At 31.6% G+C, this 14,478-nt stretch overlaps 1 protein-coding gene and 2 long non-coding RNA genes across 3 annotated transcripts; 2 read left to right on the top strand and 1 right to left on the bottom strand.

The window, feature by feature from the left end:
- Positions 1–4,519: 4,519 nt before the first annotated feature.
- LOC115879359 (CD209 antigen-like protein B) lies at positions 4,520–13,257 on the top strand. Its single transcript, XM_030896142.1, has 4 exons — positions 4,520–4,656; positions 4,723–4,769; positions 7,315–7,447; positions 12,574–13,257. Exons 1-4 carry the CDS (start codon positions 4,548–4,550, stop codon positions 12,918–12,920), a joined length of 636 nt encoding a protein of 211 aa, XP_030752002.1. The 5' UTR covers positions 4,520–4,547; the 3' UTR covers positions 12,921–13,257.
- LOC115879360 lies at positions 8,045–9,009 on the top strand. The gene is made up of 4 exons (XR_004049700.1): positions 8,045–8,309; positions 8,359–8,615; positions 8,670–8,770; positions 8,867–9,009. It is a non-coding gene; the product is annotated as an uncharacterized LOC115879360 (long non-coding RNA).
- On the bottom strand, positions 9,582–10,195 carry LOC115879361. The gene is made up of 2 exons (XR_004049701.1): positions 9,804–10,195; positions 9,582–9,709 (listed from the first exon to the last, which is right to left on the bottom strand). It is a non-coding gene; the product is annotated as an uncharacterized LOC115879361 (long non-coding RNA).
- Positions 13,258–14,478: the final 1,221 nt, after the last annotated feature.

The following is a 14,478-nucleotide window of genomic DNA, read 5'->3' as shown; positions in this document are numbered from 1 at the left end:
TACAAAATTTGTTTTCTAATCGCAAATAAATAATATAATTTTTAATCAGTATCATTATTTATAGTAAATAATTACCATGGTTAATATAAATAATACTTTATTTATACTTAACAAACCATTATTTAACCTAAATAAAATATATATGAAATATTAATAATTTACAGTTTGCTACTAATAGAGGTATATTTAAATAGTTTTAATTGATCAATTGTTTCTCAATAATAAAATTTTATTCCGCGCTATTTCAATCAACCATTTATTAAATGTTAATAAGTTTAGTGCATTATAAATAAGGTGTTTTCTCAGTGTATCCATTTAGATCGAGACTATTTAAATTTACCTAATGCTATTCATTATTTTTTTGCTACCAGTCAGTCATATTTATTAGTTATTAATAAAAGAATATTGGGTAAAACTATACAGGGTGAAAGTTAAATAAGTGCAAATATTTTCAGGGGTGGTATATTTCGACCCCAGGAACACGTATATGAGTTTTTTTTGCAAAAAAATATGTTAAAAATCGAGCATTTCCTTTTAAATTTTTCTGTATATTTTAGAAAACTTCCTGCTCACCGCAAATTTTCCCACGGTATAGTTTCTTAATCTCTGATATTACGGCACTAAAAGAGATGCAAATACCGAAAAATTGACGTGGCTCAATTTTTTTTTAAAAATCTATTTTTTTTAAATTTACAAACTTTAATAACTCGGTTGGACTTATTTGAAACTCGATAAAGAAAATATATTATGTTTATTTTATTGAGATCTACCACCCCTGAAAATATTTGCACTTATAGACTCACCTTGTATAATAAAAATTTTCAAACCGAACAAACAACAGATGATTATAAAATTATAAGTATCCCAGAGAAAGACATTTTACAATAGTTATTTTACAAATTGATGTTTATGTTTTACTGACGATTATACTGATGAAAATTGATTAGTTATAATAGTTATGGAGTCACTAAGGATCTTACGTCACTTCGGTTAGAAGATTAACCATTTAATTTTTACTAATCCAATCTTTTTTGAGCTCTGATCGGGACCGGCCCACCGGCCCATTTTTCCACCGGCCCACCGAGAATTTTCCCGTTTTCCCATATGGCCCATCCACCCCTGTTTACTAATAACGGAGATACCGTATGATTTCAATCAAAATGGGACAAAACCAAACCTTAAAATACATAGTTATATATATAAAAACCAGCTGTTATGTTTTAACAGTAGGATTACGGGACATCGTTGCAGACTTAGATTAAAAATAAAAAGTTGTAGCCAGCCTTAGTACATAACTTTACATATTTTTTCAATAAAATTGGTAAAATCTTAAACAGGAAACTGGTGGAGCTTTTCTAGAACAGTGAGTCGCTCTGTATGATGCATAACAGTAATTATTTCTGCGAATTTTGGTAAATAATAATTAATAATAATTTCTGCAAAACTAAATAACGAAAATATAAGAATTTCAAGAAGAGAATAGAAAATAAATATATTAAAGATTATGCAGAATTTCATTTTTATTTATAAATAATTCGTCGACAGTATATCACAATTTTTAGTTAGCAATGGAAATGTATTAATAGCGCAGTGGGATTTATTTATCTAAAGAAAACTAAAATTATTAGTTAATCGTAGAATATCATTACTTAGAGAATTAATACACATTTGTGCTCTCCGCTTTTACGGTATTCTATTTTCTGTTTTTTTCTTAGTATAGTCTATATAATTATACCAATATGAATGTACTCTGACAGGTTTTGAATCTCACAATAATAAAGAACATTTTTTGGAAAAACATATTTTTACTCTTCTACAAGGTCTATGAGCCCGTCAAAATAGTTGTTGGCGTCTTTAGTAGTTGCGCTCAGACTAGTTGCTTGTTGAAGGTTACGACCTCATCGTTCGACGAAAATCTTTGTGCTCCTATAGCGCATCTTTCAGCTTGGACAATAAAAAAAAGTCAATGGGAGCTTCTTCTCTCAGTGCCATGCTCTATACAGAGCTTTGACGACCTCTCGCATGTCTGTATCATCAATGTTCCACGATAACACGGTTTGTCGTCATATACACCTGGATCCACGGCCGGCCACAACATGGGAGCTAGATCTGGAAAATAATAGTGGTCTAGCAAGATCCACTATAACCTGAGAATGTTTTCTATGGCACAGTTGTTTATGGCAACCGTAAAGTTACACATTGACCCCCACAAACTGCTGCACGCACACGGATGCAACCCATTCTGGATCAGTTTTCAATCAGTTAGTGTAGCACTGTCTTCATTGGGTCAATCGATACATGCTTTATCTGTCTCGTCTTTCTTTGAATACCGAGGAGTTCTTCGTGTTTCTTAACCTCTCCAACAAATTTTACGTTCAGTTCTTGATCACCCATTTTGAAATATATTAACTGCAACCATGTGGAAATCACTTGAAAACAGGCAACTTTAAATTGCAACGCAACTGAAATTTTAAAGTCCGCGGGAAATGGTTGCGAACAACAGATTTGTGAGTAATTGCAAACTAGTTCCATTCGAATCGATTCGTATGCGACTTCACATTACTATACGTTACCGAGGTTGCAAAACAGTTGAAAGTTCAACCAATTTGCAACTTTTGTCTCAAAGCAGTCGCACCGCGGGCCTTAGTAATCGAAAAAAAAAATGCGAAGTGTTTATTACATAACCACTTGCATTTGGGAAAATACTTGTTCTTCTCTTTCTTTAATCAGTACATCTTAGTGTTCTGAGCGTATTGACCGTACTCTCTTTTTCTCTCTCTCCCTACTTGAACTGTAATCCTAAAGTAATTTAAATAAATAAAACAGAGCCGGATTAGTTACACCATTTATAAATCAAGAACAGCTTGACCGATTTTAATAATCTCTGATTTGATGGATTCATCTCCGTCCCCACTAGCAAAACGTTAGGTTAGGTTGTTGGGGTTTGCGATACCCTTGTATTATTGTACCAAACCTTAAGAGCCAGTATTCCAATGCCGGACAGTGGTACAGCAGGTGCTCTATGGTTTCTTCTTCTCCTCTGCATTCTCTGCAGTTGTCGTCGTTGGAAAAATTCCTTCTTACGAGGTTTACCCCCGTGGGACCGTGATGACACCTACAATTATGGGTACTAAATTATTGCTTTTGTATTCTAGTAGTTGCTATCTATATTCTTTTTGCTATCTACCACTGGCCATAGTCTTTGAGCTGCAGCACAGTCCTCACGGTGTTGAAGAATAGTTAGTAAAACATAAAAAAATCACAGAAAAAAATTATACAGAAACTTAACTCTTAAATAAATTAGGCTTGGAATTTCGCCACCTTCCGCAATTGGAAGCTCACTAGGTTATTTGTAAGGATTGATGTCCATTGCGTACCTTATATTTGAGTACCTACCTTAAAATGGTGCGGAAACATGGTTAATCAAAGTAAAGTCCCTAAATCGCATCGAAGCGTCTGAGATGTGGACTATCCACACACTATTTAAGATCTCTTATATCGACTACATTTCAAACGAAAAAGTCCTGCGGAAAGCTGGTGTCGAAAGATAACTGCTTAATATAGTAAAAACTCGAAAAATGTCATATTTGGGGCACATTTTGAGAGGAACTCGCCACGCCATTCCGAAACTAGTCCGGCAGGGCAAAATCGAGGGTCGAAGAGGTTCAGGAAGAAGGAAGAAAACAGCACTTATGGCTCCGGAACATCAAGGATTGGAGCGGGATACCGGACGTGATAACCATATTCCGTCGGGCAGAAGACAATACCCTTACGACTGTGAGGGAACGTTGGACACTCTCTTCAATTAACTAATTGAAGATAGTGTACAAATGATCCCCAACGTGCAAGATTGCATATAGGACCGGAAGAAGAAGAAGACGTCCATTGCAAATCAGTGACATACATTAAAGAACAGAAATTCAACAGAAAATAGAGTAAATGTAAATGTCTAGGAAAATCATTGAATAAAAATGTAAGCAGATATACGGGGTAGTCCGAACTATATTCCGGAAACTTCGGCAGCATATTCTGCAGATAAAAATAAGTAAAAAAGTATAAGTGTAAAAAGTATGTCCTAAAATGCTTAGTTTCGGAGATACAGGGTGTAGAAGTTTCAATTTTAGTTCAATTTTTTCCAAATAATTTCTGAAGTAACGTCAATATTTGGATGAAAATTGGTATCTGGGAGTTTTTTGACATGAGTCAGTTCAGTCATTCAGTCAGTCAACCTGATTAAAAGCTCTTTGGGAATACTGGGCCACTCTGTATCGTATTTTTATAAAAAGTTCACATATTGTTATTAATATCTATAAAGTTTTCTGCAAACCTTATACGGTGGATATTTCCGAACAAAGAAATACGTTAGAGCACAGAGAACATATAATCAAATTATGTTATCTGTGGTTAGAGTATCTTAAAAGAAGTAACTTAACGATATGTCTTTAATAATAATCATAATTATTAATAGATTTAACATAAAATTAAATTAAATTTGGTGTAAACACTTTTTCCGCTATGTAAACAAATCCATATTCTATTCTTAAAATATGCACGCGCAAAACACCGCATTATTTCAACAAAGCTTCAACAAAATGTTTTTCTCTTCGACAAACTTTTTCGTTCTGTTGTCCATATTATGTCATTTATGCACTTCAGGTAAATATAGTTGAATTAAATTTTAAAAAAATAGTTTTTTGATGTTAAGGTTTATTTTTGTTGTAGATTTTGTGCCTACGCTGAACAGTCCATACTTGTTGTCCACAGAAGCGGTAAGATTTTATTTATTTTTCCATAGTAACTGTTAAAATCGCCTTATACCTATCAAAAATAGTAGAAAAAATAATACTTTAACCGCAAGGGTAGATTAAATAATACTTTAACACTTCTCGCACGTTTTTTAATTGCTTCCATTTTTGAAAATTTTTGTTATTCCTTTTCATAAGTTATTCGGGATTTAAATGGAAGTAGTTTGGATATGGCGTTTGTCGCCTCAGCCTGAATATCTGTTGGTAATTTACTTATTTCGTTTTGAGCCATTTCTGGCTGCAATCGACACGAAATAGAATTAAAAAATCAGAGAATAGGTACATTAAAGAAATGCTAACTTCATGTTAAAAAATGGAAACAGACGCCACCTGGTGTCGCCTGGCAGTACTAGCTAAGTTGAGGGGAATTGGAGGGGCGGGGCTTAAAAGAGGGGAAATTTAAAAAAAAATATTTTTATTAAGTATCCACTGACTCTCTCTCTCTCTAAACATATTTTATTACTTTAATATAATTTACTGATTAAAAAATATTCTATAACTTTACACAGGCAAATTCAAATATTATTAATAGAACTTATTTCTTATTTAGAGATAAATTCAAGTAAATAAAATTCACTATTAGTAATACAATTTCATTTATTTTTTAAAGGAAAAAAAAAAAAAAAAAAAAAAAAATATTGAAAATACTATATATTTTTTTAAACAATAAAACGGAAATATTTTTTTTTTTAAATTAAAAAAGAATAGATGATATAAATTAATGACTTAAAATTAGTTTCAAAATACAAAATTTTGCTAAAGTTAACTAGTGAATTGTAAAGATAAACATACTATTAAAAAAACATTGTTAGTAGTAGTTGTTGATCAACTATTTACTTGATAACACATAAAAGATAATTATAGGTAAATAACATGCATAAGACACTATGATACAACTACCTGTATCATGATAACACACTAATATGACAAAAAAATATATGCTTAACTTTAAATTTCCTCTTTAATGACTCTAATGAAACACCTATTAGCCTCAATCGCATTTTGCCATTCCAAAGGCAAAAAAACTGTTCCTATACAAATAAATATAAGTTGAATGCAAAACATAAACCAAGCCAAACCGTGGCATTGAAACAACCAACAAATGCATCAAAAACAATTTCTTTTACGGTATTCAGAACAAAAATAATAATAATATTATGTATTTATATACGCACATTCCCGTTCAAAAGTCTTTACTAAACTCAAGAATAGAGAATCTATAGAAAGGGAACATTGTCAGGAGACAGTTGAAAAGGAAAATTTAAGTTTAAGGCAATATGCTCCTCTTTGCATATTAATGGCCAATTAATTATAACGTTCTGCACTCTCTTAATAAAAAATTTTACTGGCATCCTTTTGAGGTATAAATCAGATTAAAAGGACATTGTTTTTATAATTTGTAATTGTAAACATTTTTTTCACAACAAACATTTTTGAACGGCTGTGCGAATATAAACAAGGATATTACTATTATTTGAGGTTTAGAAAGAGTATTTAAATAATACTAAAATACATAATCAAAATCATTTTTCTTCATAAATTTATGAAAGCGCATTACGGGTTTTGATATTATTATCAGGAAATAATACGTTTTGTTAAACAGGTACGCTGCCAGGGCAAGTTCCTATCGGTGGTCTTTGCGAAGTTTGAAATCTAATAAATAACAAAATACGTTTACATCTTTAGCTGGGTATTTACGTTAATTAAGTATTTTTGTGTTGTTGTAATTTCTCCCTCTTACCAATGTACACTGAATCAACTCGCCAACAATCTAAAACATCCAAATGGTAATTAATTATTTGTAGAAAAACAGCAACATTGTTTTTAAATCCTTGCAGGACAGCCGCCAGCTTCTCTTGTTGCAAGAAATGGCCGCGAGTATCATGATTACAGCAATGTGAGTGACAAAGAAAGCTAATGCCTAGCAGATGTTGCTTTCTTTGTCGTTGGTCCTGGCACGTTTAAATTTGACTGTTGCCTGTTTTCCCATACAAGTGACATCCCCGTGTAAATAATATTGACTCAAAACTGACAACTAAAGAGACAGCTTTATTTATTTGTCAAATTACATAGAAGCCAACGCCAATCCGACACAATATTTTTTCTACTCGTAATAAATTCCTTGAAATAATAATTTCTGAATATTTTTTAAAACGTAACTCGCTATGGAATAAAATATTGTTTTATACACGACGAAAAAATTGCATTATCGTCTCCCGAAATTAATTCATAAAATACCATTTTATCGTCTTGTATAAAAAAATAACTATTGTTTCGGATAGTAAGTTGTTTAAACAATTATCAAAAAAAGTTAACTCTGCTGCAAAGCAGCCACTAATATAATTTATCTCTGAGGTTTAAAAGATATCATATTATTTAATCAAAAATCAATTTTAGTATTAAATCATTAACATTTTCATCAATTAAGTCATCATCGATTGTCATGCACTCTAGCGGCCTTTCACGCCGTTTTTTCCAATCGAATGGCATAAATCATTTATTTTTGTAGTTGAACTGGACAGATGCTGCAAAAGCCTGTATTGGCGCTGGTTTAGAGTTGGTCAGCGTTATGTCTAATGAAGAACGAGATGCTATTCAAACATTTTTAGAGGAGAACAATCAAATACCAGCAGATATATGGTGTAAGTATACCGGGTGCGTCTCAAAAGTGGCTCACCCTAACATAGCAGTTTTAATAGAATGACGTTTCATACGTCAAATTTTGATATGTTCCCTTAAAGAAAATAGTATTTTAAATGTAGAGTGTCATGGCTGCGTTCAGAACGAAAATTTGACTAGGAAGTATTTATTTAATTTTTTTTTATTAAAATTTGGTAAAATAAGGGCGGTATTTTTGTTTTCTAAAAAAGTGTATTCTTTATACACGGTAGGCAGATAACATCACGTATCGGGCTTTTCAGTCACCGAAAAGCCCATGAAAGAAAACGCCTTGCGTGACCATCTTCGTCAGCGAGTAATGGCAGTGTGTATACCGGGTGGTGCATCGTCGTTGAAAACATAGGAAATCCTATGCAAATTTTGAACTGTTCAAATATTGACTACCTTACTGATTTTATAGCGAAGTCGTAAATAGATTTTTTAAAGGTCTACTATTGGTAAACACACATGCCAAATTTAAACCATTTTGGACAAGCCGATTTTGAGTAATTTGAGAAAAAATGCATCTATTTTTAAATTAAAACTGAACAGGTAACAATCAAACACCAGTCAAAAACAGGATACATTAAAATACGCAACCAACCGTCATTGAACCGTCCAATCAGATCAAAGGAGTAATCGTTGTAGATCGTGCGTTATCGATGATGTTCGGTACCTGGAGAAAATTGACAATTGACAAGAGAATTAATTGTTTATTATTTTTGACTTTTTAGTTCGTTTAATTTAATAATTACTAAAACCAGTAGTTCGAAAGATATATTTAAAAATAAAAGATAAAAATCCAAAAAATTAATTATCTATTAACGTGGATTTGGACGACAATAGGTAAGAACACTAAATTTATTTCTATATTCGATATAAACTTGTTTATTAGGTTTTTAGTTTGTGATGTTTCATGTGATGATCATTTTCATGTTCATCGTCTTTGAATTGACATGAGGATATCTATGGAAAAGTAACTAATCTGAAAGTAAGCCAACATATCGTTTGTCCTTTGTGTGCTAAAGAAAAGATTTTCTTTTCGCATCGTGAGGAAGTATTACATCAATTAAAAAATGTTAGGAAGTTGATTACTTGTCATGGAAAAGTATACCAATGGAAATTATTTGTTAAAGAAGTATAATTCTAAGGGTAAATTTTATTATAATTAGTAACCTGTCTATTTTTTATATGTAGATGTTTCAGGTTTTAAGAATAAATTGGTTGAACCCAAAATCTGGAGGAAGTACCTATATCCATACACAGAATATGCCCATTAAGAATACTAGTCCAAATTTGCTTTAATGGTAGGCAATTATTCAATACAAATTAACTTTTTAAGTGACTGAAATATTAAATAGTTTAGAATATGGTATAACAATGTAAAAAAATACTATTTTCAGGAACGATTAGGGCCCGATATATTTGAAACTCATGTTGGACATAGTATTGAGTTGGGTAGAATATTATTCTACGTTAAGTGAGGATATCAGATACCTATTATTGTACTGTATTTTAATATATACATTAGAATTGTTGGTTTTTTCATATTTGTTTTATATATTATTTTACTTACAAGTTATATAAAGTTAACACTAAAATCTACTTTTTGACTTATATAAGTTAGTCTGTGGTTTAATGCGTGATTACATCCACATTATGATTTCAAGTTTTTAAAATATAAATATTATAACTGGCTTTAAAAACTCCATTAAACTGTTAAAAGTGTAATTTATTTCAAAATAAATATACATATACCTATACCTAGGTATATATTAATATCGAAAAATATATATTAATATCGAAAGACATTTTTATTTCCTTAACACCAATTTAATCATCACATACATATGTATAAACATTTATTTACGTTATTTCAAATGAAGACCACAGGAAAAACCAGCTTGTTCATTTTAACTGGAGCCGAGAAAATGCAATTACGAGTGAACTACTCTGGTTTTTCTCCTGTAGGGCAAAATAACTAAGCTGTAATATCTCTGGGACTAAGCATATTATTATTGCTTTCTTTGATGGTGCCTCGAATAATGCTCAAACTTGCCTATAAAATTGTCTCGCTATCAATTTCTATGAAAATGTAACATATTATCTGGTTTTTTCCGTGTAGTCTTCAAATGATCTAAAAATTCAGCAGGAATGATCCATTATGCAGCAAACACACTGATGTTGAATCATTGGAAGCTTTTTTGTGGGCATTTCACAAATAAAATCAAATGTCTGATCAAAAACTGAAAATGCAAAACAGATAGTAAGCTATAAATATATAGATAAATATATAGATAGTAAGATTATAAATACATACATATATATAAATAATCATACCTACATCTATTTATGTCGTACAATCCAACCGATATTTTAATATCCTAACCCAAGTAAATAATCAAAAATGCACTTTTTATATCAAAACCAGTAATGTTACCAAGGGTTCCAATTAATATCCAGGATTTAAAAAAAACACGATCCTAATTCTTATTATTTTTCTAAATACGTATTGTCTGATAGGCAATTACAAAATATAAATCTGATGTAAATAGAAAAATAAAGTAAAAACTGTAAAAACAGGTAAAAACTCTTCGGTAAAAACAACAACAAAAATTCTAACCAAAGATTTAACCGTCATACGACATGAGCATCACGTGATTGCACAATACCCAACGATAGGGTACGTACCTCTTTCATCTGATTGGACGGTTGGTTGCGTATTTTAATGTATCCTGATAATCCTGTCAAAAACCCACATACCTTAAGTTGTAACCGTCATTTTCAAACAACTTAATTTTAATATTCAGTACTAGTAATAATTAATTGTTATACACCTGAAGAAAATGTTTCGGTTAATTTCCCCTCAATATTAAAATTTTATTAAAATTAAATTACTTTTGATAATGGCAAAATCATAGTTTTTACACCTAAGATATGTCAGTTTTTGACTGGTGTTTGATTGTTACCTGTTCGGTTTTAATATAGAAATAGATGCCAATTCCTCAAAATCGGCTAGTCTAAAATTGTTCAAATTTAGCACGTGTATTTACCATACATAAACCTTTAAAAAATATATATACGACTTTGCTGTAAATTCAACAGGGGAGCCGATATTTGAACAGCACCACCCGGTATATGTATGTATTCTTTATACAGAGTGTTTAAAAAAGCATGTGCCATCTCTCGTGTGGAGATTCCTCGCGTAAAAACAAGATTTATTTTTCATATCAACATAGGTCTGATTCTGCTTAATCTTCCGTCTTAATATTTTTTCGATTTATTATAATTTTCTTCCAAGTACTTTTAGCGTTTTGAATGCAATTTTGAGGGTAAAAGTTACTATAAATGCCACATATTTTAACGCTAAAAAGTGTCGAAATATTCACCAGGGACGTGCATATGGTGTATCACTGGAATATTTTTTCTAAAAAAAGCATGTATGCCACTGACTTTTTTTCTCTCGTTAGCGAAATAATGTAAGCAGTTTAATGCCGATTAAAAGTTGTTTCTTGATATTTTGTTGATTTCGGCCTCCTTGATGAGATAAACGCAATTTTTTTAATTTGCTTTGATCCAAGTCTTGCGAAAGTATTAAATAGGTAGGTATACATTGATTCCTCAACAAAAAGTATGAAAAAAGTTCCTATAAACGTGGCTATAGAAATGCATAGTTTTAGAGTTACAGGATGTTAAAACTTTTAAAAATTAGTTTTTTTTGTAATTAATATTTTATTTGAAATTGCTGTTAGATTGGACTGATAGTAATAATAACTAATAGTAATAATATTTAATAATAAATTAGGAAAAATATATAATTTAAAAGTTTTATTTGTATTTTAATTTTATTAATTGTGATTAATAAAATTGCGTTTATCTCATTAAGGAGGCCGAATTCGGCAAAATATCAAGAGATAACGTTTTAATTGGGGAAGAGATAGAGATAACGTTTTAATTGGCATTAAAGGGAATACACAATTCTGATATCAAAAGAAAACAAGTCAGTGGCGCACATTTTTTTTTTGAAAAATATTTCAGTGGCAATCCATATGCACGTCCCTGATAAATTAATCGACTCTATTTTAGCATTAGAATATGTAGGACTTATAGTAACTTTTACCTTCAAAATTTCATTCGAGTCACTAAAAGTACTTGGAAGAAAGTTATAATAAATCGAAAAAATATTAAATCTTTAACACCCTGTAGCTACGAAGCAAAGCAGAATCGGACCTATGTTGACATGAAAAATAAGTCTTATTTTTACGTGAGGAATCTCCCTACGAGAGATGGCACATGTTTTTTGAAACACCCTGTATATTTGGTAACAACAGCAGTACCTGCTTAAAAATTGGTCAAGTGCGAGTTGGACTCGCGCACGAAGGGTTCCGTACCATTCATTATCTATAGAATATTAGACACTATATTATTATAAACTTTTTTTCCGATTTAACTGAAATTTTGAATGCGCCTATTAGTAATTTAAAAAAAAATGAAGAAACCCATTACTAAAAATTGTATTAATCAATAATAAATATGTAAAAAGTAAAAATAAATATGTAAAAATATGTAAAAATTAAAAAAAAACGATTAAAAAAAATCGCCTTGGCTAGGATTCGAACCTGCCTTACTACGGCTCCAACGTCATAGCAGCGTAAAGTCCTAACGCTTTAACAACGCGGCCACCGAGGACTTGAAAGATTGTATGTAAAATTCTTACTTAAAAGATAATGTTTAGTGAAAGTACTTTTTTATTTATAAACATTTATTTAATTCTGTTTTTAGTATTTGTTCTTATAGCGACAACATAGATAGATTATCTGTAAAAATTTCCACTGTCTAGCTATAACGCCTAGCTATAACCTTTGTGACAGACGGACGGACGAACGGACAGCGAAGTCTTAGTAATAGGGTTCCCGTTTTTACTCTTTGGGTGCGGAACCCTAAAAATTGCCTCGTTGTTCGGCGGTATTCATATTTTTTTATGAAGCGGTAAAACCGTCTATACCGCCGGCTGTTAAATTAGACAGTTTAAATAAAGTTTAATAAAATATGATATGTTAATATGACCGACTTAAATTCGGGTTTATTAATTGCGTTCGCTTTTTTTTAGCCGGCTATTGGCTAGCAGGAATAAGATACCCCAATGGAATTTTCTACTGGCATAGCACAAGCATTAAAGTGGGCGATAGTGTTGAAAACGGTTGGTTGTTTGGTGAACCCAGCAATGCTTACCAAAGGGAACACTGTGTCGAACTTAAATGGAATGGGATCAGATTAGGCTGGAATGATTACTTTTGCTTCGAGAAAAAACGGTATATATGCCAGAATCCAATAAAAGATAATAATATCAGAAGCCAAGGAATGAGTGATTATAACTTTTTAACTGCTGAGAACCCCGATGAATCTTCAGATTATTTTAAAGATGGCATATATCCTTATCGTTTAAGAAGATTATAGTAAGACTAGTAATAATAATAATTTGTCATAACACATGACTCTGCTAGTGTCAATGTTACATACAGTTCATACCAAATAAACTTTTAGTCACGTGATTAAGCTTGACCGGCACAGCGTTGCCTACTTTTATATATTTTCTTTCAATCAAAATATTTTAGAAAACAAAAATAAATTAATTATAAATATATAAACAGTTATTATTTACATGAACGAAACTCACCTCCTTAGCAGTACTTAAGAGACATAAATGGCCATTTCTATTGCTGTCCCGTTCAAAATATTCTAATAAAGTTGCAATGATTTTTTTGTGGCTATTAAGCTATCTTGTACACTTCGCACTAAAAGAGGGTCTAAAAAGAACAATGTTCTACTAAAAGAACAAGTGTCACAACACTATTTAAACCAAAAACTAAAGTGTCAAAAGGAATGACAATGTCAGGAAATAAATTAATAAATGGGGTAACTCGACATCTTTTACAGCAGAGCTACCACCTGAATCCCCAGCGCAAAATTTAAATTCCAGTTAGTCAGCACGGCGCCGAATTTGTCCATGGTTGGCAAGACTGAATTTAAAAATCGCGCCCTCGATTACCTTACTAAAAGTTTAATTTATATGAAATATATCATGAACAATATTTCCATAAACAATATTTATATTTGCAATCAATACAAAATAATTAAATTCCATAATAATACAAAATACTCAAATTCCAACTCAAGAAATAAATTGAAAGACCCCAGAAGTCCGTAAACTTGTAGGGGGTGTCTATCAAAGTAGCTATGTTTGAAATAGTTAAATGTTTGAATTAAATAAATATATGTGCTTGAATTATAATAAAAATGTAATACTAGTTAATAAGTCAAATTAAGAACTATACAGAGAAGACCAGGCTACTAGTAACATAGCAAGTTGCCGGACGAATTTACGTTTACCCGATTTGCGTTCGTTCTCGAGATTCACTGCCGGCTAGTCGGCTGGTCAGGCAGTACGTGCTTGTGGACGGGTCGGTCGTGACAGACTAGGAACTAGGAATACGACGCGAGGAGTGCCGAGTATTTATTATTTTCATTTTAAGTGTTTACCTTTACTTAAGGTAACATTTAAAATAAAAATACTCAAATATTTATTATTGGAGTGTGTTTACAAGCGAAAACTAAAAATAAATAAATTCTCTAAACTCAAAAAAAAATAATTACTCTAAATAAAAAAAAGTTATAACAAGTGTTCAAAAAGACCACCTTCTTGTGCTAGACAGAAGCCTAGGCGGTCGTAAAATCCCCGTCCGACATTGGCTAACATATTAGGGCTAATAGTTTGGAAAGCCTCTCGTATTTTTACTTGAAGCTCATCCAGATTATTAGCCCTATTATGGACCATACACTTTGGATTTTACATAACCCCACAAAAAGAAATCATTGGGAGAAAGATCTGGTGATCTAGCGGGCCACAAAATAGTTCCATATCCACTAATTAAACGGTTGGGAAAAGTATTGTTCAAATATTCTTCAACAATACGGGCATTGTGGGCAGGGCAACCACCTCAGCAATTTGATTACT

This window comes from Sitophilus oryzae, unplaced genomic scaffold (genome assembly GCF_002938485.1).
Source record: "Sitophilus oryzae breed Bouriz unplaced genomic scaffold, Soryzae_2.0 scaffold_1576_pilon_pilon, whole genome shotgun sequence".
NCBI lineage: Eukaryota > Metazoa > Arthropoda > Insecta > Coleoptera > Curculionidae > Sitophilus > Sitophilus oryzae.
Note: the sequence above shows the minus strand (reverse complement) of the source record. Positions and strands in the feature narration are given on the sequence as shown.

Excerpts from the sequence above, each read along its gene's own strand:
- LOC115879359 (XM_030896142.1), top strand. The coding sequence starts at position 4,548 with ATGCACGCGCAAAACACCGCATTATTTCAACAAAGCTTCAACAAAATG. Across the intron at positions 4,657-4,722 it reads ATGTCATTTATGCACTTCAG|ATTTTGTGCCTACGCTGAAC; the intron begins GTAAATATAGTT and ends TTTTTGTTGTAG. Across the intron at positions 4,770-7,314 it reads ACTTGTTGTCCACAGAAGCG|TTGAACTGGACAGATGCTGC; the intron begins GTAAGATTTTAT and ends TTATTTTTGTAG.